A 23,956-nucleotide genomic window follows, 5' to 3' on the forward strand; every position below is an offset into this window, starting at 1 on the left:
AGGCTGATGAACGTGCAACAGCCAGCTTCACACCCCACCCACCATACCCCTGGGTTTAAGGTATCAATGGAGATGAAAACAAAAGGACTAGAATCTAGCACAGAGGGAAAGGAGAGCATAAATTACTAGACCATAGAATCTGTTTCCCCTCAACATATGGAATATTGAGCTTAAAGGATTTGTTTCTGCCCTCTAACCAAGCGCTCCCATTTTAAGAAGTTCTTTTGCCTGTCTAGCCACACAGCCACAAGTATAATGTGATGATGACCAGGGATCCAGGTTTTCTGTTTGCCATGGAAAAACATAGCAAAACATGAATTTTCTCCTTTAAAGGAGAAAAACCCAGTAAACTATGGGTTTCCCTCGTAGACTAACAGATTTCTAGCCTACACGGGGCTGCTTAGGGCTAGGGGAGCAGGACACAGGGGGCAAGGGGTGCCACATGCATGTGGCGCGCGCGCGCACACACACACACACACACACACACACACACACGCACACAACAGCTCCTTCCAGGTAAGTCTACGGGGGCAGGGGGAACACAGGCAATATGGGGGGATATGGCGGAGGGGGAGGACGGAGAGGGCACAGGTGATGTATGGGGGGAGGGGGGGCACATGCCGTCCCAGATTTCTGTGCCTGCAGCACAGTGTGGGCCTGCAGCTCTGGGCAGGAGTTGCCTCCATGGCCCAGCAGGCAGGACCCAGCATGGGAGGGAGTGCCTCACTGCCACAGCTGCCAATGTGAGATACTCCCTGCCCACCTGGCAGCAGTGTGGAGCGCAACTCCTTGCCGCCGCCGTGGCACCTCACCATGGCGGCACAGCACTCCCTTCCACACCAAACCAAGTCTCACCTTCTGGTCCGTGGAGGTGGCTCTTTAACCAGGTGAGATGAGTCTTAAAATGTTTTCCAACACAGCATGTTACATTTATTTTCTACAAAGCTATTCAGTTGCTGGAATAATACTCATATAAAATTTAATTGTCACAAATACATATATGCTTTTTAAAATATTGTCTAAACTAAACCCGGCTTATTTAATTATGGTGCAATATGTTCAGTCTTACTTTATGATTCCACAGCTCTGAAATTAATACAAGTAGTGTAAGTTAGAGATGAGAAATTTATAAAACAGGTGTAATGCAACTCAAGACATGATCTAGAAGCTTAACAATCCAAATTACAGTTTTCAATTTTTCCCCATAATAAACTTTAAAATGTAAGTCTCTTCTCCCCCACCTCTCAAATTCCCAGCTTCTCTCAAGGGTATAGAAGAGAACACTGCCCAGCAAAACAGTATAAACTAATGAGCTTCATGAACGTTGTCCTTGCAGTGTTCAGCCTTTTGCTTCATTCCTGAGAAGTTTGGTAAAGGTAAAAATTAAAAAGAAACCACTACCTTTTGGAAGTGAAAAAGGTCTTCCTCTAATACAGCCAGAAACACAGATAAATATGTAAAAGAGGAGGGATGGCTCTTCCACACATGGAAATTGAAATGACTTCTCACTGGAGACATTAAGAAAAATATATGTACACTTTACAGTTACAAACCCTTGGGCCACTATTTGCTAAAAACACATTCCAAAAACCTCTGCTTTCATGTCCATTCTCTCTGCAAGTTTCCTCCCAGATAAAACTGCATTTGATGTCATATGCTGAGGTTCTTTAAAAAATGAAGTCACTAGCTTCTGAAATCCTGTGACATAAGTGGATGCTTTTTGTTCACATTTATTTTACACTAGCACTGTGCAAAATTTCAGCAGCCATTTTGTTTTGGAAGTGTTTCAGCCCGTTTCAGCACCTGAAACACCGAATCCGAAATGAAACGGAAGGCTCCAAAACATCTCCAAAACAAAAATCAAATCATCCGAAACGTTTTGGATGTTTCGGAGCGGGCTTGCAGGGAAACAGAAACTAAGAAGAGGGAGGGGGAAGAAGGGCGGAAGGACTGCTCTGATATTGACACCTGTAGCTGGCCAGTGTCTGCGATCTGTCCCTGAGGTCTCTTCCAATTCCACTGCTCTGGGGAGGGACAGCAGTCTGCTGTCATCCCATACGCAGATCCAGGGGCCCGTGCCCCCTGGGAGGAGCGTCACACAGCCCCACAGCCCTCCCAGGGGGCATGGACCCCCGGATCTGCACGTGGGATGACAGCATGCTGCCGCTGCGGGCCAGCGCCAGCACCCAAGTCTGCTCGGTGCAGCCCATGGCAAGCACAGCCAGAGGAGCTGCAGGAGAAGTCTCCATGGCTGCCCTGCCTGGCCCCATCCCCCGCCCAGCCCCAGCCTCCCAGCACTTAAAAAAAAAAAAAAAAAAAAAGCCCTGCACTTACCAGATGCAGCAGCAGCAATCAGGGGCTCTGAAGGCTCATGGCAGAGCCTCCGCTGCACAGCATGGTACAGTGGGGGACAGCAGGGATTGCCCCCCTTGCTTGGAACCCACACAGCAGCTGTCGCATCGCATGGGTGCAGCGTGGCTTGGCAGGGTGCTGCATGCTGTCTGGGAGCTGGGGTGGCTCCAGCAGTCATCTGGAGCCTGGCACCGCTCAGCCCCAGTGGCCCCAGCTCCCAGACAGTGCACAGTGCCTTGCCAAGCCACACTGTACCCGCACCAAGGGGCAGCTGCCATGTGGATGCCAGGCAGGGAGGGCAATCCCCACTGCCCCCAACTGCCCTGCACTGCATGGGGGGGCTCTGCCATGAGCCCTCAGAGGCCCCAATTGCTGCTGCTGCAGCTGGTGAGTGTGGAGCACTTTTTTTTTTTTTTAATGCCCGGAGGCTGGGACTGGGGGCGCTTCTCCTGCAGCTCCCCCCACCCAGGGAGAGGCAGGCACAGCCGGAGGAGCTGCGGAAGAACTTGCATCTGCCCAGCTATGCCTGCCTATCCCTGGCCGATCCAAATCTCCAAATCGGTGCCGAAACAGCATCGAAACTCCAAAACAGATTCAGCTGAATCGAAATGGAACAGTGATGCGAAAAACCGAAACAAATCAATATCCCTCCAAAATGGCTGAAGACAAAACAAAACATAGCTGTTTTGCACAGCCCTATTTTAAACTACAGCCTTGTGACAAAGCATTCATAGCACTTCCTTCTGCGGCCCATGAAACTTAAAAACTTCCCAGCTTGCCAGAGGTAGTGATTCACTAAAAGGTTGAAAAGAAGCAGAATTAATTTCAAATTTGCATTTTCTACTTGAATTTGTAGTGAAAAATTAATTGTTGATCATACTCTGATAAGGGAACGCAAGTAGAAAGGAAGAATTTCATTAGTTTCAACAAAACTGCTAATTGTTTTTGCAAAAATTTTCAATTAAACTAGGTTTGAGACCTCCAATTAATTCAGTTTTTCATTAAAAAGAAACGAAAAAAAGGACACCTAAAAATGTGTGCCCCAAATCAAATTTAATTTTTTTAAAAAGTTTGTATATGTTTTTTCAACTCAGCTTCCATTAAAGACTGAAAAAGCTAAATAAGCACATTCTGTAAAGATTTGGTTTGATCAAAGTGATTTTCAAAAAGAGAATAAATGCTTCTACTAGCACTAGGAGTTACTTAGTATGAAACATGCTAATGATCCATAAATCAGTAGTGTTATCCAATTATGCCAACTCCCATGAAAAAAATCACGAGACTCCTGATTTCCAAGCTGAATTAACTCCAACTCATGATCTCCTGATAGAGAGATCAAATCTTGGGATTTTTTCTTCCGATGCATATAGACAGCACCAAACTAGTAAGTCTGTGGAGGGGAAGTGGAAGGGGCAGAGGGAGACGGAAAGTGGGGGGGGGGCAGATCGAGGCCCCCATGACAGGGGAGGGAGTGTGGCAGGAACAAGTCATGCAACAGAGCTGTGGGCAGCTGTCTGTCACTGTGTGTGCGTCTGCCTCTCACTCCCAAGCCACAGCTCCCCCCAGCCCTGCTGCTGCTCCTCACTTCTGACCCACAGTACCCCGCATTCTGCCAGGTTGTGCGGGGATGCTCCCCTCCCCAGGCTCCAAACCCCATGCACACACCCACAGCCCCCGACACCTTCACAAATAACCCTACCACACACACACTTCAAAAATAGCTTCTCATGAATTACATTCCAAATCGCTTGATTTTAAAGAGTTTGTCTCTTGATTTTTGACATAATGGGGTTGGCAATACTGGTTATCTGTCCTGTTCCTAGACAACATCCCTGTTAAAAGTGGCAATGGTTTAAATTCAAAGAGCATTACAACTGAATGGACTTTTTAAACCAGCTATTTCTCACTTCTGCAAGTGGCAGCCTGCAGGCTATTAGCTGGACAGTGTAAGAGTTCAAATGGCAGGCAAGACAGAATTTCTCTTTCCTCCCTCCAGGTCAGATAGTTTTCACAGGGGGAGGAAAAAAGCAGTCAACTGGCCTGAGGAATGGAGGTAAGGATTCAATTTACCCATAAAGGATGAGAAATGATCTTACAAGGGCACCCAGTTCTGTCAAGTCCTGCATCAGAAGGTTTGACTGGACAATTTGAGAAAGTTTGGCTAAAGATCACATAGCAATCAGCCTTACGAGCCCTTGTAAAAATACGTGGGATCTCTCTGGACATAATATATCACTATTTTTCTCAGGGGGCATGTAGCAACAAGTGCTGTACTTGAAGTTCTGAATGCCCTTACTATATGTACATACTTTATTTCCTTAACAGTTCTGTTCATGTATAACTTATATATTTTACTTACACCAAGTGTTTGGTTTCATCTAGAAAGACACCGCTTTACTGCCTGAGAAAAACTGAGTCTCTTTAGGAATGGGGGCCTTTGTTAGTTCACTACTGATGTTCTATGGTTGGTGTAACTGAGCTTTCATCAGTAACATAAGCTCTGAAATCCCCATGAATGAGGGGACAATAGAGTAAGGAAGACAGCCTCAGTAAAAAGAGAACTATATCTAGGGAACTCAATACTAGTTAGTCCAACTTTGATACTTGGAAACACACTGTGAACAAGGAGGACCCAGAGACTTAGGCCATTTGCAGAAATGCTCACCATTTTCTAAACCATATTACCTGACTCGCATCACACAGTTTGAATCAAATTTCAATTTGAATTAAGGGTTAATAGACTATCATTGACTATCAGGGCAGGGGGCACTGGCTATACAGTCTATACGCTTGACAGCCCCTTAATGGACCAAATTTGTAGATTGTGTGTGTGGGGATATGAGGTGATAATAAGCCTGTTTAAGCACTGCTACATTGTTGCAAACCTACTGACAATTATCCAAAGTGCTGTTCCAGAAGTGGTAATGGATGCAATTGACCTGAGTGTTCTTGGCACATTTGACTTTGTAAAGGTATTACTTTGTTAGATTCTGATGCATTGCAAAAACACAACTGAGTTTCCCTTGTGGGAATTAATATTTGCAATGCTTATCTGCTGAGTTCCTAAAGACTATTTTTTCTAAAAGCAATGCTGTATATACATGTTAATACAGTTTAAACTGCCTAATCCAGACTACCCTAGTCTGTATTAATTTTAATCTTCATTCAATGAGAATTAGTTCATTCAAACTGGAGCCAATTTTAATTCAAACTGCAGCTGTCCATGCGTATATAATGACAGCTGTAGTCCAGATTAAACCTAGAAAAACATAAAGACTATAAACGACCTTAAAGATCAGTCTAACTTCAATACTTGGAAAGATACTTTGAAAGATAACATCATCAGGAATCTATTTGTAAACACCTAGAGAACAAGTGCTAAGAACAGTTAACACTCATTCGGTCACCGGCAATTCAGGCTTATTAACCAACCTGATTTGTTTCTAAGACAAGGTGACTGGCTTGGTGGATGGAAAGGAAAACAGTGAATGTGATATACCTCAATTGTATCAAAGCTTTCAGCGTTGTCACGGGGAACATTCTCATTATTTAAGCTAAGGAAATAGTCCAGAAGAAACTATTAAACTACAGGTGCATTATTAACTGGATAATGACACTCAAAGACTAATCATCAACAGGTTAGAAAGAAGATGGCATTCAATTGCCCTGTGTATATGGGGGACAGGACAAGTAGTAATAGGAAATTTAGGTTGGATATTAGGAAGAACCACGCAACTGTCAGGGTACTTAAATACTCGAAACTGAGTACCTAGAGAGGTAATCGGAATCCCAATATCAAGAGTCTTTAAATGCAGATCAAGGAACACTTGGCTAGGATGACTTTTAGACACGGATGATCCTGCGTTGAGCAATGGGTTGGATCATATGACCTCTTGCAATCCTTTCCTACTCTCTTTTTATATTACACACAGACTACAAACACCTAAAGAATAACAAAGGTGGTAAGAATACCCAGCATTGTCCTGAGCAAGCCATGCTTGACTAACCTAATTTTCTTTTATGACAAAATGACCCACTCTGTGAATGGGGGAGAGGAGTGGAAGTGATATACCTCAAATTTAGTAAGGCATTTTGCACCTTTTCCCACAATTTCCTCATAAGACAGCGAAGGAAATGCTCTAAGGCTGCTTACCCCCCACCCCACCCCCCCAACCTCCAAAATACCAAACAATCCCAAAATGCACTTTACCTAAAGAAGCACTGTGTTAGTTCAGCAGTGTCTGTATAGATGTGCGCTTCAGTGGGGCTTTTTTGGCACTTTTATCTAATAGCTGATGAAACCAGCTATTGAAGAAAAGCACCCAAAAGCCTGACTAGAGCGCCTGATCCATACAGACATTGCGTGAGCCAGGTCAACTTATTGCAATGTTTCATTATGGCATGCGCTGGGCTCAGTGTGGGGGCATGCCAAGTTTAAAGTAAAGTGCCATTTTGGGGGAGGGAGGGGGTTTATGTCTGCAAGAAGCTTAAAAGAAGCTACTACTGAAGGTAGATGCAAAACTGGTTGGATATTTAAAGTCAAAAGAGAAGCCATCAATGACTCAATGCCAAATAAAAAAAAAAAAAGGTATGAGCTGAAGGAGGGTTCCCCAGGGATTTGTCCTGGGCCCAGTCTATTCAATATCTTTATTAAATGACATCAGAGAATGGAATCCATTACACAGATACTCAGTATGTGGATGACAATAAGATGGATGGGGGCTACAAAGACTTTAGAGACAAAATTAGGATGCAGAGAGAATCTTACCTGAAACAGGGGTTGGACTTTCTATGATTTTACTGGACTTTATAGTACATAGATTAAGATCCTGATAGAAATATCAATATTGCCAAAGAACTGCCAAACTGGTGGTCCCGCCAGTTTGTTCAACTCCAATCAGGATTCTTGCGGTTTTAAAATTACAAGATGTCTATGGTCACATTCTTATCTTCCCAAGAAGCCTTGGTCTTAAAGTCTCAGAGTCAGGCTATTTGTAAAAATACCAGAATGTCTTTTGGTTCAGCTGGCTTTGCAATAATCCCTTATATGAACCTCAAGTAAAATGAAGATGTTTATTAATCTTCTTAAAGATGTTTGGAAGATGTTTATCATTACCTTCTTACAATGAATTATTCTAGTTTCTTCTTGGCTTTCCAAGTAACTGGTCAGGCAGTTCTAGATTCTGGTACAGAAAGAGTTCCTGGTTTGTTGGGGAGGGACGTAGGGGATGGGAAGAAGGGGCATTGTTTTGTTTTTGTTTCTTTTACGGAAGTTAGAGAGAAAGAGTTGGAAAAAAAGATTCTCAGACATGGTAAATATGGAATCAGGGCGTTAGGGCTGATGTAAAGATAGTTATAATCATCGTGGCCTGTTTCTTCAAATCTTCTTTACCTCATTTACTAAATAGTTAAAGGGGAAAGCATAAAAAGGACCTTTAAATTCCATTTGAGGTTTGGAGATAACAGCCTACACTTTACAGTGATTCTCCATCACACATTACCTCCTTTGCTTTTACAATAGGACTTGGATGTAAATATGTTCATCATCAGACTTTCAACTCCAGCAGGAGTTATAAGGCACCAAAAGACAAGATTGTACTCCTTAAATTCAGCATTAAATTGCCACTGCTCCCTGCCACCAGATTTGCTGACCAGTGAGGAGCCATGTGGGCCAGATTCGGCTCACGGGCCAGGGGTTAAGCACCCATGATCCATATCACAAAACATCAGTTACTTGTATACAAGCTATTTTCAGAAATCATGTAAGTACACAGAACTCTTTGGCTCCATTGTCCATTTTATAATTTAATTGTATTCCACTGAACTGCACAGAAGCTGTTAATTTTCAAGGCTTCTAAAGCAACTTTCAGCAACATTTTCTGGTGGCAGGCAGGAACCATCCAGCTTTGGTCTGAGGCAGGCTGGCAGTACAATCTGGACACTGCCACTCCTCCCACCTGCCTGGCTGCAGTTAAGTAAAAGTCAAGCCCCTTGCTGAATTTAGCCTGTGGGTCATAGGTTGCCAACTCCTGTTCTAAAACAACCTTATGAAGAGGTCCTTTTTCATTTCAAGGCTGTTATAAGAGACATAAAGCACTCTAAGAAACAAGGTAATAAGCCTTAATAATGTGCAAAAAGTGTAGTATAGACTATTCCTGCAGCTACTTTTTACTTGACATTTTCAGTATGTTGGAAAATGGAGTGTAAAATATTACTTTGGTAGATAATTATCTTTTTTTTTGGTTGTGTGTGTCAGGTTGCTACATTAAGATGGTAACTGGTACAGTATTTAATGCCAATGAGAGACATGGCACGGTCATCTGCAGTCAGAGGTTAGGTCCCAATGTCTGCAGTGACCCTGCCATTTGCATGTACCCAATAACACAGCTTCTGGGTCCCCCAAAGGAGCAAATGTTTAATATGACATACAGCCTATAGTGCTGCATTTAGAAAGCTTGATTCAAATATCAGATGTCCCTCTCCCCCACCAACCCCCAATTTTCACTTTATATAGAAAATACTGCAGCTTGGACTTCAGCATATCTACATGTTTTCAGCGAGCATAAGTTTTGGTTTTAAATGTTTTAAAAATAAATCTGAACTATTTTTAGAAAAATGTGTTAGCAACAAAAGTATTAGTTTTTAATTTTAAAAAAATCAAGTCTGGGTACAAATAGGTCTTTATGAGAGGGAGTGGAAAGCCCCTATCATTCTCAGAAGCCATGTGAGAAAAATTACAAAGCATTTTCCTCATTTTGTATGCTACTCATTAAAGATAAAGGGACTGTGAAGTAAATCCCCATTTATGCTCAATTTTATGAAGCTTATCTGAAACTGGGGGCTTCTATACATGTGCAGGGCAGTTGCTCTTACACACTGTAATTACAGTGCATTGGAGCAGACTCAGTTAAAGTCTGCTGGAACGTGGTAATTCCCATGCTCCGGCAGACTCCAGCGTCACATGTATCAATGCCCCCACACTGGAAAATGGTGGCAGGATGCTTTCAACTAATTTGATTAGCTTTAGTTCAAAGCGCCCCACCACCATTTTTCAGCATGGGGACACTGATATACATGATGCTCCGGGCGCTTTTAATTAGCGCGGCTCTTGGAGCTAAACTAATTAAAGCGCCCAACCTCCTGGAGCACATCTATAAACACCCTGAGGTTTCTCACTCAGCTCAATTAAAGACTTATCATTCTCTTTAGGAAACGGGGAGGTGAGGTTCTCTCATGAGAGGTCTTAAAAAAAATTGTGCTTCTCTTTAGAAAGAACTGTAGCCAATATCCTTCACCATACTCTAGATCCAACCTTTTAGACAAGAGACCCTATGTGGAAAAGAGCATGCCACCAGTGTAGTTGAAGAGAGATTCTATAAGCAGGTATACAGAATTTGTCTTGTAGGAAAAGAGCAGTTGTTTTATGTCATCCTATGGGAGTCCTGGAGACGGGGAGGGTGGAGAAGCTAATCTGCCAGGAAATACAATATTGTAGCAGAAAGCCCCCTTTGTACATTTGCCTTCTGGACATTGATACAACAGAAGCCCCTTCTTGCCATCACCCTCCTTCCCCCATTTTGTGCATTTCTTTTTCTTTTTAAGTATTGGCAGAGACATAGCACACTCACTGCATGGGTGTGGCAAGGCTCAGAACAAACCAGAAAACTGAAGTGGCTTTCTGTAGGAGAAAACTAGAAACTGTATCTACATATCAATTAAGCTCAGTGTCACTACAGAAAACAAAAGAACTAAAATATCCACTTCAAAGACTGTAAATATATCCTGGTGCTAATAACTCACTTACTGTCCCCAGTTACCTTTGATCTTCACTATCTCACACTGCATTTTTATACTTCAACTGTCTTATCTTTACCATGGCATTTTATATTTTATACTTTTAAACCCTTAACAAATGTACTCCTTGTAAAATGAAGTTACACCCTGAAACAATGTTAAAAACTGAATTGAAATTGTAATTGTAAAGTGATAAAATCTGCTATATTGGACGGATGCATTATTGAGTGAATGCGAGTATATGGTGATCAGTGGGTAATTAAATGGCAACAGCCTAGCCAAAGGAACTTACCATTACAAAACTTTACAAGCCATTTTAAGCTAATCAAGCCAAGGAACTGATTCCTGGAACTGAGCATCCACTCTATGACTAGTCCTTTAACCCATGACACAATACAGCCATTAAGTCAATAAGTCAAGGGTGGACTCTCAAAACTTCAGATACCAGCAGGCAGAGACCCCTGTGACTAACAGCTGTCGTGTACTACTCAAAATCTACGTGGGACGGCAACCTTCGGATTGGGCAGCCAAGATGATACTGGTGGATCACACCAGTCTGCCAGAAAGGGATAAACGGCAGTGAAGTATGACCCTCAGTGGTGCCTTTTCATCCAAAACCTGACCTACTGAGACAGAAGGACAAGCAGGCAACCCCCTTCTGGAGAAGACTTGAAGGAAGCTGACCATCAACAGCAGACTCCAGGGCCTCAGACAGTTAGATATACTGACACCAGTGCTCTCACAATCACTACAGCAGCTACTATACAAGATACTACATGGGTTTAAATGACATGGGTTTGAATGAGTGAGTACATGTATGTGTGTGCGCTAAGGTGACCAGTACCACTCATAACTCAAAGTCTGCATTTATGATTTTATTGGTAACTTTACATCCTGTCCAATAAGCTAGAATTTATGATGATCCCGAGAGTTGGTCCTCTGTAGCCAAAAATATGAAGCATTTCACTCAGCACCACCTACTAATAATTTCAGCCCAAAAGGTTAACGTTTGGCAAAGTTACAAACAACTTAAGACAGGATGCTTGGCAGTCTCACTACAACAAAGTGTTATCAGTCCTCCCTATAAACCACAACTTTGGAACTATACCCACAATTCTTGCATGTAGTTACTAGCTGGTGGTTAGTTACAAGTAGCTTAAAAAATACTCATGCCTTCATCCGAGACTCCCAAGCGATGTGGCCCAGGTCAAGGAAAGCTCTTACTGAAATGTATTTACAGAAGAGACATTAAGAACACAGATTTACAAGTCAGACTCAGAAAGTATGTACTGAATCCAGCCAGCTCCCAGGCAAATGCTGCAAACCTGTAAGGGTTTAACACTATTGACATTTCATAATAGAAAATAATGATGTTCCAGTGAGTAAAGATAGCTTTACAACTACAACGGACAGAAAAACTGACGGCTGGTCAAGTTCTCTGTATTATCATTTAACTAATTTAGCAGAGTATGTTACACCTGTAAAACCTTACCCAGACTTGTTGTCATGGATTCCAGATCTGCTAAAAACCCTGGAATTTGCTGGAGCTGTTCCTGCAGTTCTATCAGACTACTCCTCTTCTTCTCCCAGTGTGCAGAAAGCATCACAACTTCACTATCAACCAGCTGCAATAATTAAAACCAGTAATAACTAAGTTTTTATTTAGTTTCAAAATTATCATCCATTAGTTTATGAAGTTTATGATCATTTTGACTGATTTTTAGAATCCATGCACCCATGGTCCTAATTTCTTTGTGTAGGCATTATACCACATTACAATATGTAGACTTTACCATTTATGAAACACTTATTTCTACTTATTTTATGGATACATTTACAAAATAGCTCCTTGCCCCAGTTTTAAATGACAATAATAAGAGTACTGTCACGCTGAAACTTAAGGTCCAAGAACTCCAAATCCACGTTTGGTTCTTCCAACAAGGAAGTCTTAACATTCTAGAAATTAAGATAAAAAAGTGCCGGGGGGGGCGGGCCAGGGAGGGAGCTTTAAGGGAATCGTTCTATACATAGCAAAGAAAAAGGGTACAAAAACTGTCCAAAAGTCATCATATTGCCTTTAAAATACAAGAATAGCATATAACAGGAGCGCTTAACTATTGGCCCACAGGGCTTCCCAAGGGTACAGAAATTTGGCAGAGGGAAAGTGGTGGCAGCATTAAGTGCCACACCCCTAGAAGCCATTATACTCCTCTCCCACTATAAAAATTTCAAGACCCCTGGAGAATCCCTTGGGCCAAATGACATAGTCCAGCATGCATGGGGTCAGATCCATGGCCAGATCTGGGCACACTGGGTTGGATCTGGCACACAGGTGGCTCTGTGGCAGGATCTGGGTGTGCAGGATCAGGCCAATGTATGGCTGGATTGGGTCCACAAACCAATCCAACGCACCAACCCCATGAGGGATCCAGCCCGCAAACCAAACTATGCCACTCATCTGGCCCACAGAACCAGAAGTTTGTGTGCCACTAGTATACAATGATATTCATAACCATGGAATTTCAGAACTGGATATACAGCTGTACCTGGAGGGGAACTGTTATTAAAGAATAAATTTTACATTAAAAGTATAAATTCTGAATTAAACAACTCTTTTAGCTCCATATACCTAAGGGAAAAAACACATTATGGCAAGCTTTCAACATAGAAAACACTTTTCTTCCTATATACCTATTCTGAGGATAATATGACAACCTTCAAACCTGACAGCTCAAATAAGTGGTCTCATTTTAATTCTGAAACGGCTTTGACACTGTTCATGGACACATCTTGACCCATATAGTTCATGGATAAATATTTCCTTTATTTACTTTGTATGTAATGTGTTCACTTTAAAAAAGAAGCATTTTAAAGAAAAAGAAGAGGTGCAATCCACTAAAACTTATTCAGATAAAAAACTGCCTCTGCAGTGCCTGATATATGCAAAGGAAAGATTGGAAAGTATAAAACTAAAACCTGTCAAACTCTAATTCTAAAGATATCTGGTGAACTTCAGTATCTGAGAATGGACAAAGGCATTAAGATGATGGGTAAAAAATATTAAATATGAAGTTTGCTATTTTAAGGCAGATTTTAGTTTTTTGTTTTTTTTCAAAAGACACACAACTTCCAGTTTGCAAGGTAAAGCTCCAACCTTATTTTAATCCTTTACGTTGCAAAAATAGTTGAATGTTTTATAGTGGATTTTGTGTTTTAAGTGTCAGGTAAACCTGTACCAGAAGCTTGTTTGATATACACTTTACTGCCTACAACCTATTTTATTAAAACGCAGCATTACAAATGGATAACTATTCCATAAAGGTTCAATGTAGTTTACTAAAATCAACTGTAACCTTTACCAGTGGTTATTGGAGATGATCATCAAGTTATTTTAATGCAAGGGTTTTGGAGATTTGTTTTTTAAATTTGCTTTCAGTAACTGAGGACAATAATCTAGGTTAAGGGTCAGCAACCTATGGCCTGAGGGCTAGATATGGAGCAGGGATCAGGGGCTTCAGAGGCAGGCATTTCTCCCTGTGTTACCATGGGTAAAAGCACTGCCAGAGGCTGGGTCCTAGCACCCTTCCACCCACCTGAGCCAAACTGAGTCAAATCTGGCTCATAACCTTAAAAAATTTGCTGACCACTGGTCTAGGGAAAACAGAGTCATACAGTAACTTGTACCAGCTTCAGCAATGCCACCTCCATATTGATGGAACTACCAACAGCATATCTACAGTATCAAAAGCAGCTGGCCCAGAATGCTTGTCAGGTTGACTTGAACAATTATTTTACTTCCTTTCAAAAATGATGGAAGTTGAAATGCTGGGAAATAAGTCTGCGACATTGCAAGATACACAAGGCCTTGTCTGCAGAAACCCTGAAGAATGGGAACCTATTTGATAAAGTGACCATGACTAGATGAAAGGCATATCATCATCCACATGAAAGAAAGGGCACTGCCAACAGGATGCTTTCAACTGAGCAATTAATTTCCCTCTTGAATCTGAAGAGCCTCACTTTTGGGTACTGTAAGAGAAACTGGACATACTAAAAGACCCATATGTGCGATAACTTTAACAAGATTTTAGAAAACCTCTTTGAAGAGACATTCAAAGATAGAAGAAGTTGAAACAATTGCAAGGGTTAAAAATATACTTATGTCAACCGTCTTCTGATTCTCACTAGAGATATATAATTCTGTAATTTTGTAAATAGCATTATATGTATGTGAAAACTGATAATATATGAAGAATGTTCACTAATTAGGAGCAAAGGCAACACATGTAAATAATCCATCTTTACTGATCAGTCTATACATTTTGAAATGACAAATTTGATTTGAGCAGTTTTAAAGGAAAGTGGGGGAATGGATGCATCCATCAGTGAGAAAATTCTAACATGCTTTCAAGAATAAACTGTACTTAAAGATGTACTTTAAGATCAGCACCCCAACAGCAATAACTTGACAAGATAAATAAACCCAAACTCAAAGTGAATCACATAAAACATTTCAGACACAGCCTAAATGCACAAGATAACCTCCACTCTAACAAGAATATTCCATTCCATGTTTTGACTGCCATATGAATCTGAATCTTGTTCCCTGCAGGCAAACATATACCACACAAGATGTCTTTGAAGAAAACCAATGCATTCGTCTAGTATAACTTACACTTCCTGGAAAACATGCAGATATATACAGAAGTGCAATTTTTAATATGGCTGAAACAATCATTCCAGTACTTCACTTGTCAATGCAGAGTTAAAAAAGAAAAAGAAAAAAAAATGGAATCATTCCTACAAATTATTATAATGTTAGCACTGCCCATTGTCAAAAACCATCAAGCATTTTCCATGTTATTATGGAATGGACAATACGGTGATATTGACATAAACCCAAATTAACAGGTAATGAGAAGCAAATTAATACACTAGTATAGTGATTCTCAACCAGGGTGCTGTGCCACAAGATCCTTTTAAGGCTGATGCAGGGTGGCATGCAATATTAGCACTGTTAGGTGTACAAACATGTACTCGTGATCCACAAGATAAACCCAGAAATTCCAAATAGGAATTCATAGAGTCAGAAACAACAGAAGAACTGCTCTTTTTCCATAATCAAAAAATGAATTAACGCTATGAGCTGGCATTTTCTGAGTTGCCCTAAGTCTAACGAGGGCTGCCTTGTGTCTAAAAAGGTTGAGAACCACTGTATTAGTAGACAGAGTAGGAGATGGAGTAGATTTAGTAAGCTAAAAACATTAGCCTTCCTTTCTTGATTAAGATCCTGTAGAAAATGTGAACACTATAGTAAATTTATAAATAAATCTACATGCTATCAGCAGCATAATAAAGTTCAGTTATGAACCTTACCTAATCCTATGCAGCTTGCATTTCTTTCTTCTTTTTTTTTTTTTGGTGTTACAAGTCAAAGCCTGGCTTCTCAGCTCTAACCTCATCCTCACTTAACTTCTTCCCATTATGTCCCCTGCTTACTCCCTCAAGGTCTGGCTCTTGCCTTCTTTGCATACAAGTTAGACAGCTCACCAGGCCCAGCAGGAGAAATGCTAAGGCTGGAAACAGACCTCATCTTTGTGCCACTATGAACATGCTTATGGCAGCACAAAGGCTAAGCAAACAGATGCACCACAAATACCCAACTTTGCGGCTGCAATACAGGTAGTATAAAAAATGTCTTTTCTTGCAGCAGACATCTGTTTTCCTTATGATGGGAGAGTGCAGGCAGCTGGAGCTGCCCACATTCTCCAGCTGCCCCAGGAAGGTGTTCCCAGGGTTTCAGGGACCCAATCTTATGTGCCCTAGGAATTCCCATTCCTGGGAGGCATAGGATTGGGCTCCTGAAGCCGTAGGAACACCTGTCCAGGTTACCCTGTTTGCAGAGGCATGCTCCAGAAATCTCCCAGTAGGGGATTCCCTATGCCAGTGTTTCCCAAACAGTGTGCTGCGGCACACTGGCGTGCCATCGGACACTTTCAAATGTGCTGCGGAATCTTGGGGGGGGCGTGGCTCCCGGTGCGGGGTGGCTCCAGCCAGTGCTGCCACCACTGCTCCGTGCCACCACCATGCCTCAGCCAGGCCTGCTCAGCCTCTTGGTCAGTGTGCCGTGGGATGGAAAAGGTTGGGAAATGCTGCCCTAGGCACATATCACACTGATGCACCCAACACAAAGTGCACCTTTACAAATGCAAGACCCCTGGGCATCTTCCAATTGCTGAGACACATCCTGAGAATCTCCTGCCAGGGGAATCCTGAGGGTGCACGTCTGCAAGCAGAGAACCCATCCCAGCACAGCTGATCTGCTTTATTTACTAATGTTCGTTTATAGCCAAACGATTGGAGGATGAGTCTCCCTGCTGTCAAGTTCTATGCACAAAGCCAGTCTGGCCCACAGAAGGCGGGAGCACCAACTGCTTAAATCCTGTAGTCCTTGGCTATATCATGATCAGTGGAGACAGTGTGCAGAGAATTTAAATTACAAAGATCTAATAAATGTAAACATCTACAAGCTCAATTTTCAAAGGCTTAAAAACTTGACCAAAACATGGGCAGATATTAATGGAACAGCTGAAAAGCACACCCCCCATGAAAAAGATCACTTCACCACATCAAATTTTGAAGTCCTGTTCCAAATCATAGGGAACACTGAAGCTTCGCCTGGTTTTTTTGGAGGAGGGTGTGGCAGGGCACTTGGTGGTGCCTACCACTTTAAGGGCCAGATCAAACACTCAGCAGGTGTTTGATTAGGGCGGCTATTTTAGAACTCTGCCCGCCTATATAAACAAGAGCAGTTTACTTGCTGGGAACCAGGCAAGAAACATTACCTAGCTGAGCTACTGCATGGGAACATCTTGCAGGTAGGAGCAGGAGGCTCTGGTCTTGAGCATGGCCTAAAACTGCACCCTGCCAGGAGTGGGTGGTCTGGTGGGGCTCCCAGTGGTGTGAGCGCCCCCAGGAAATGCCAGGCCAGTTACCATCCCGGTGAAAGGCAGGTAGGGGCACCTTAACCTCAGTCCTCACCTTTGGGTGGGTCATATGATCCATCTAATCCAGGGAATGCCAGGTAAGCTTCTTGAAGTGCCTGAGCCTGCTGGGGTGAATGACCCTGTGGGCCAGGCACGCTTTGTGAAGCACCTGAGCTGGGAATGAGGGACCCTGATCTGAGTGCAGGCATGTGGCTTAGACCTAACTGAGGGGCCTGACTAGTCAATGCTGGGGCCAAGACCCAGATAGGGGGAAGAAGGGCCAGGAGCCCACTGTGAGGGGTGCCCATATAGAGCAAAGAAGCTTGGGCCTGAGACTGGCCTGAGACAGGGCCAGGGCTTAAAGGGAAGCTGACGGTCCCAGGGAAGGGGCCACAGCTAATGGGTGAAGGGGACAACTGAGTTGGCTGCCTGAGATGCCATCTGTGAGGCTTGGGCTGCAGTGTAGGGGTGGAATGGAGCTGCAGATAGCCCCTACAATATTGGGGTGTATAAGGGGCGGCCTCCTGCCTAATTATCACATCAATATTATTACATCAAGGTGTGGCAGGAGAGTGAGGCGGGTGGCTGACCTGTAGACCACGGGCAAGCCGGTGCTTGCCCCAGGTATGAAAGCTTGCCCCTGTCACAGCGGGCTTTTTCTTTGTTTTTAAAGCAAAAGTATACCCCAAACAGTTAAACTGAGTAAGTTACACACCACTGAAGACAAGATCTTAATCAACAAGTTATAAATGTGGAACTGGTAGCAATACTTATTTCTCCTGCCAGTGGTGATGCGTAGAGGGTGCATGGGGGTGCATTTTCACCCCCTGAGAGTGCTGGTGCAGCCTGACAGCCAGCGTTCCCTGCTTAGGTGACAAGTGGGAGTGCTGATGCCACCCCTGAGAGTGCCAGCCAGGGAGTGGGGGCGCCAGGAGAAGCGCTGCTGGCACTTCTGGGAGCACTGCTAGCACTCCCTGCCTGCTCCCCCTCACCCCAGGAGGCACTAGTTGCCCATGTGTCTTGCAAAAAAGCCAATAGGCAGCAATTAAATTTGAGTTTATATGATGGCCTCCACCCATCACATCTTAAAAGATTGCTTCTTCACAATTAGTGTTTTATTAGTCCTATTTTTTTCTATAAAAATGATTATTTGTAGGTATATAAGACATTAGCAAGTTTAGGATTTTTCTTTAAGAAAAAGCAACTGAATTCTGTGGCACTTCAGCAAGATTCAGCTGTCTGTTCAAAAGCCCTGCAAAGTTCATTTAAAGAAAGTGTTTCATCAGAATGTTTCCCAACAGCTCTAATACATACGCTGTATATACATACAAGAAAGCTTATATGAAGGCAGGATATTCTGTTTGGAGACACTATTCAATGACTATCACCTCTGCAACTAGAAACTGCTAAAAATCTTTACTAGTCAGAAATAAAGCTACTTGTATGTCAGCTTTAACACTCATGATGACTTTATAATATATTTGGAATGAGGTCTTTGCTAATTTACAGTACTTTTTCCACTTGCCTAGAACTACTTCCCCTTCTATTCCATAACAGTGAAGAGTTAATATTTACCTGAATTAATGAACTATTGTTTTATTACATCCTCTTCTTTGCAAATGGCTTGTTCTTAACAAGAGGTCCCCTTCCCCACTTACTCCAGAAATGATGGACTGACACTTCTATCCTGTCTGTCATGTAAGACCATATCCAAAGTTAAATGAGTATTCCCTTTATCCCCTCAGTTAATAGGAGGAACGGGTGAAGAAAAAGACCCTCTGATCCTTTAGAGTGCCATTTTACTACAGTCTTCACTAGTGTAAGCATACTAGAATCCCTGTGTCCAAGTAATACTTCTGAATGACCATCTTTAGACTCTCAGAGAATCACTGCTGGCCAGTGCAACTGACTGCTTCCTAAAAAAATCATAGATGCTGGCTATCTGGACCTGTGATTTTTTTTTTCCCCCCCACAAGAGAGCAGCAGCATTCAGTCAAACCCCAAGAAATCTTGGGTGAAGGTCTCAACTGAAATGAGCTTTAACAGTACTTAAGAGTTGTCATGTGAGTGCCAGTATGAAGCCATTGCATTATTGTACCAGGGTCATTAAAAGAACCTTTTGACTCAACTTTATCTTCTCATATGAAGATGCTCTAGAATCCAGACAAAGTACCAAGCACCACAGTTCCCAAATGCATAAGTAGAACATATGGGACACAACTTCAGATACAAACTATGCAACTGTTGTAGAAATACCATATTCTTCAATTCTTACTATTGTTATATTATAAATTTTAGATGAAATTAGCATTTCAACTACATTACTGGTAGACTAAGCTATGATAGATCTAACAAAACTGTGGGGGGGGGGGAAGAATTCTAGGAGGTCTTGATTCAACAACTGCTTGTTAAATACTATATTTAAAAGCACACAATTTAACAATTTCCCTATCTGTCCAACTACCAGTACTTTCTTTAAAAATTTTTTCACATATTTTTAAAATGCACTAACAGAAGTAAAAAATTACCTCTCCAGCCTTTGCACATTCCTTGGCTCCTCTATGAAGGGCTGCCCACATATCTTCATACCTGAACAAAAAGGAAGATGAAAGTCCATTTGTAGTTATACTCTCTCTAAATTCAGATCCAATTTAAAAAGTTCTGGTGTATGTTTATGTTTCAGTTGATCACTATGTGTATACATGTAGGAGTTTAATACAAATTGTAACTAAGTAGTATCAAAAAGCCCAAGGCTAAATTGATAAAGTCTTTGCAGGTTAGTCTAAGATGTAGACATTAAACAGAGAAACAACTGGACACACATTCACTTTTGATTCAGAAAACGCAATGGCTCAGGCCAGAAGCCAGGGAGAACTAGAGCATGGCTCTTTGGCACATAGCTGGCATAGCCTGTGTGTGTGCTTCCTCATCTTGCTGCCCTCAAGGTCTCTGGAATTTTTAGTCCAGACTCACAGCAGCAGGATTCTGCAGGGTTGATCATTACTTCCTGGAAGCAGGAAAAGGCACAGGCAGGGGCTCCAGGATTTGTAGTCCACAGTTGCAGCCAGCAGTAAGTTTGAGCAGGAGGAGGATTGTTTAACGCCCCTCCATGGCCCCAACCCTCAACTCAGGTTTGCCTGGGGTGTTTCCTGCCTCCTGCCCCCCCCTCCCCAATCCCTTCTCTGCTGAAGCAGACAGCCCAGTCCAGGGCTGGAAAGCATGCTGAGATGCTGGGGGACTGTGATTTAACTTGAACCAGGAGCTGAGAGAAACAAACAGGACTCAACAGACACTGTAAATAGACTTAGAAAGTACCAGTTTAATTTTTTTTTAAATAAGCCTATAAAACTATATTGGATTAAAAATTTAACCCAAAAGCACAAATTTACAAGTTGCTTAAGTAATCTGGCAAATACCTCCTGAAAAAAAAGAGGAGGTAATTGAGCTTTGACAAAGAACTATATTGAACTAAAAAATATCAAATGTTATATCTAAAATATGTTGTATTTACTATTCCTATGAGCATTAGCAAATTCCACAACCAAAGAAATAACTAAAAACAAACTCAAACCATTTCATAAGCGCTGCTTGATTTTATAAGTCAGATACATTTTTAATTTCTCCATCCAGTTGTTACTAAGACTTTAAGATTCTCTTGGTAACAGGATGCAAAAACCATGTTGGATAAAAATAAGTGAGTGCCAAGTAATTTGATCCCCAAAATTACAAATCTAGGGGGAAAACAAGGACATGGAAGACCTGTTCTTAATCTTTACAGTGCCAATTCAGGGATGCGGCTACTACAATTAAGAGGCACTATGATTAAAGACAAGAAAGTAATTTAAGACGGGAGAAAACAAGAAACATGGTTCCTTCTGTTGTAATTTCTTCTGTATGCTTCTGTAGACAACTTTCAACTGAGAATGGGGATTCTCTCACCACTAGGTAAAACCAAAATGAATTATTCCCACCACTAACTGAAACCATTTATACATGGACAATGGAATTTGATTTAAAGATGTGGCAAGTCCTGTTTGATTTAATATACATTTCTTACCACTAACTCTTGAAGTTAAGTAACTGCAATGAAATACTATGAAACCAAAGAAAGAGTTTATCCTGGTTACTTAAAAATAGATATTCAACAGTCCTAAACCAAGCAAACTAATAAATATTAGCGCTCTTATTTAAACTAAATTCCACTGTTAGCTAGCGTTAGCTTATGTCCCTTCCGCAGGGGTATATGGTCTCAAACATGGGATGTAATGGAGGAAGCTGTTAACATTTTGAATCATTACAAGGTTTTTGGTTATAGCCATGCTGGTCTAAGGACATAGGCAGGTAAGCTTCTTTGGGCAGATTCCTGAAGAAGGGTGCTTGTGCCCAAAAGCTTGCAAATAAGCTTTTTTCCAACTACTCAGTTACTCTAATAAAAAATAGATATCGGGTATCCAAAGAACCTTGCCTTGAATCACTACAGGGTTTTAATATACTATAGTTTTACTTCAAGAAAGAGATTAACACTAATTTTTCAGCAGTGTGTGGGTTTTTTTGTTTTGTTTTTTTTACAAAGTCCATTTTTACCAGTTATGCACAAGTCCAAGTTACTAGTTGTGCTCTTCAAACTGAGAAACAGGAACAGAATTTCTCCTGGTTTGCTCAGTTTAGAGACTTATATTCTTTCATGATTTTACTTAGAATATTTACTCACATACCACACATCCCTTTTCACCCCAAAGCAAACCTCCAAAATTGGGGGTGGAGTGGAAGGGGTGCCTGAAGTGAAGAAGCTGATATTTTTGGTGCTAGAAGCTAAAAGGAATAGACAGTGCAGCATGCAGACAGTGGCTGCTACTTCTCTCTGGCTACAGCAAACAAAAGGGGAGGAGTTCTATGTGAATCCTCTAACAGTCCCCAAGGAATCTGCACTAGCTATTAGCTTAATATTGCAGCTTGTACCTGAAGCAGCAACTGAGCTGCTTCAGGGCAAAGTGAACTGCTCCATGCAGTCTCTAGTATCCCAATGAGGCTTGTGGTGTGAAAACTGCACTTAATTATTTACAGGAACTTATACAAAGAACTATTTATAGCGGGAACATTAAACATGCCTTGTACTCTGGCCTGGATCCATCCAGAGACATATGGCAGCTCTGCCTCTGACCCAGGGCATGCAGCAGCAGCACCACCATCTATAACTCTGGCATGGCACATGTGGAGCAGCTTCAGATCCCACCATGTACTCGGTGCCATAGGCGAAGCTGCCACCAGACATGCTCCAGCAGCAGCTCTAGCTCCACTGCAGGGAACATGGTGGCAGCTGAGGAGCTAGGGGCAACAGTAGTGACAAAGGACAAAGCGGTTGGAGGGCAACTGGAGCATCAGCCCTCACTTGCCTTTCTGCTGCTGACGGCCATGTTCATCAGGACCCAAAGATCCTGAATTCTGCAACGGGCCATGCCCGCTAACTCCCTGTGGCCCACCCCCAGCTAGATGGAACAATTTTGCAACCTGGACCTGACCCACAGGCAGGGTGCAAATTAAGGGGGAGCTCAGGGGGGCTGAGCCTCCCCCATAAGAGATGATAGCCCCCCTGTAAGATTTAAAAATCAACTGGGGGTGTCTCCAATCAGACTACTTCTTCACTTACGTGGACTTGTTAATCAATGAACTGGTTTAATTTATTGTTTTTTTATTTCTTATTTTTTTTGCAGACCTCCTGCCCCCAAGAGTTGACTCCATGAGTGTAATTCGAACCCTATCTACAGGCCACGTTCAACCCTTTCAATTTACAGTAAAGAAGTCAGTCTTGCAGAGATGGGAGGAAAATGATTCTCAACCAGAGTGCCAGGGCACCCTGGGGTGCCACCGGATCCTTTGAAAGATGCCACAAGGTGTGAGCAGATGAGCAGACAATCTAAGCAGGTAAGACAGGTTCAGGCTTGTCCCTGCCTGGACAATCTCACAAACATCTTCCCGCCCCTCCCACTACCCTGTGTAAGGAGGTCAATATAAATTATAAAAATTGTACATTAGTTTTTGAAATTGTGTGCCATTCAATTCAAAAAAGTTATGGAGGGGTGGCTAGAGTTCTCAACCTTGTTGGACTCGAATCTGGGATCAATTCTAGCTGTTGTCCTGCCACAGCACGAAGTTCCTGCAGACTGTATCCTGGGATGCCACTCATCCTGGGCATTCTGTGCCACACAGCCATGACTGGAAACATTTGTTTGTCTACAATCTGCCTTCCAAAAAACAAGGTGCATAGATTTCATAGACATCAGGGCTGGAAGGGACCTCGGAAGATCATCGAGTCCAGCCCCCCGCCCAAAGGGCAGGAAGTCAGCTGGGGTCATAGGATCCCAGCAAGATAAGCATCCAGTTTCATCTTGAAGGTGTTCAATGAAGGCACTTGAACCACCTCCGGTGGCAGGCTGTTCCAGACCTTGGGGGCTCGGACAGTAAAGAAATTCTTCCTTATGTCCAGCCTGAAACGGTCTTGTAGTAGTTTGTGACCATTCGACCTCGTCATCCCTTGGGGCGCTCTGGTGAACAAACGTTCCCCCAGATGCTGGTGGTCACCCCTGATAAACTTGTAGGTGGCCATCAGATCACCCCTGAGCCTGCGCTTTTTCAGGCTAAAGAGCCCCAGGGCTCTCAGCCTGTCATCGTAGGGTCTGCTTCCCTGACCTCTGATCATGCGTGTGGCTCTTCTCTGGACTCTCTCAAGCTTCTCCACATCCTTTTTGAATTGTGGAGCCCAAAACTGGACACAGTACTCCAGCTGCGGCCTCACTAAGGCCGAGTACAAGGGGAGAATGACGTCC

The 23,956-nt window shown here is 42.5% G+C and overlaps 1 protein-coding gene across 7 annotated transcripts in view; it reads right to left on the reverse strand.

The window, feature by feature from the left end:
• DTNBP1 (dystrobrevin binding protein 1) overlaps positions 1-23,956 on the reverse strand; it is a 122,366-nt gene that overhangs the window by 81,463 nt on the left and 16,947 nt on the right. For 5 of the 7 annotated variants that reach the window (XM_025208434.1, XM_025208431.1, XM_025208433.1 and 2 more), the window contains 2 exons: positions 19,661-19,721; positions 11,639-11,771 (listed from right to left, as the gene is read on the reverse strand). In XM_025208434.1, the coding sequence (XP_025064219.1) occupies positions 11,639-11,771; positions 19,661-19,721 (194 nt within the window). The remainder of the gene's footprint in view (positions 1-11,638; positions 11,772-19,660; positions 19,722-23,956) is intronic. The other 2 variants (XM_025208437.1, XM_025208435.1) reach the window with 1 other exon arrangement.

The sequence above is a fragment of the Alligator sinensis genome, unplaced genomic scaffold (assembly GCF_000455745.1).
Source record: "Alligator sinensis unplaced genomic scaffold, ASM45574v1 scaffold928_1, whole genome shotgun sequence".
In the NCBI taxonomy this organism is placed as follows: Eukaryota; Metazoa; Chordata; order Crocodylia; family Alligatoridae; genus Alligator; species Alligator sinensis.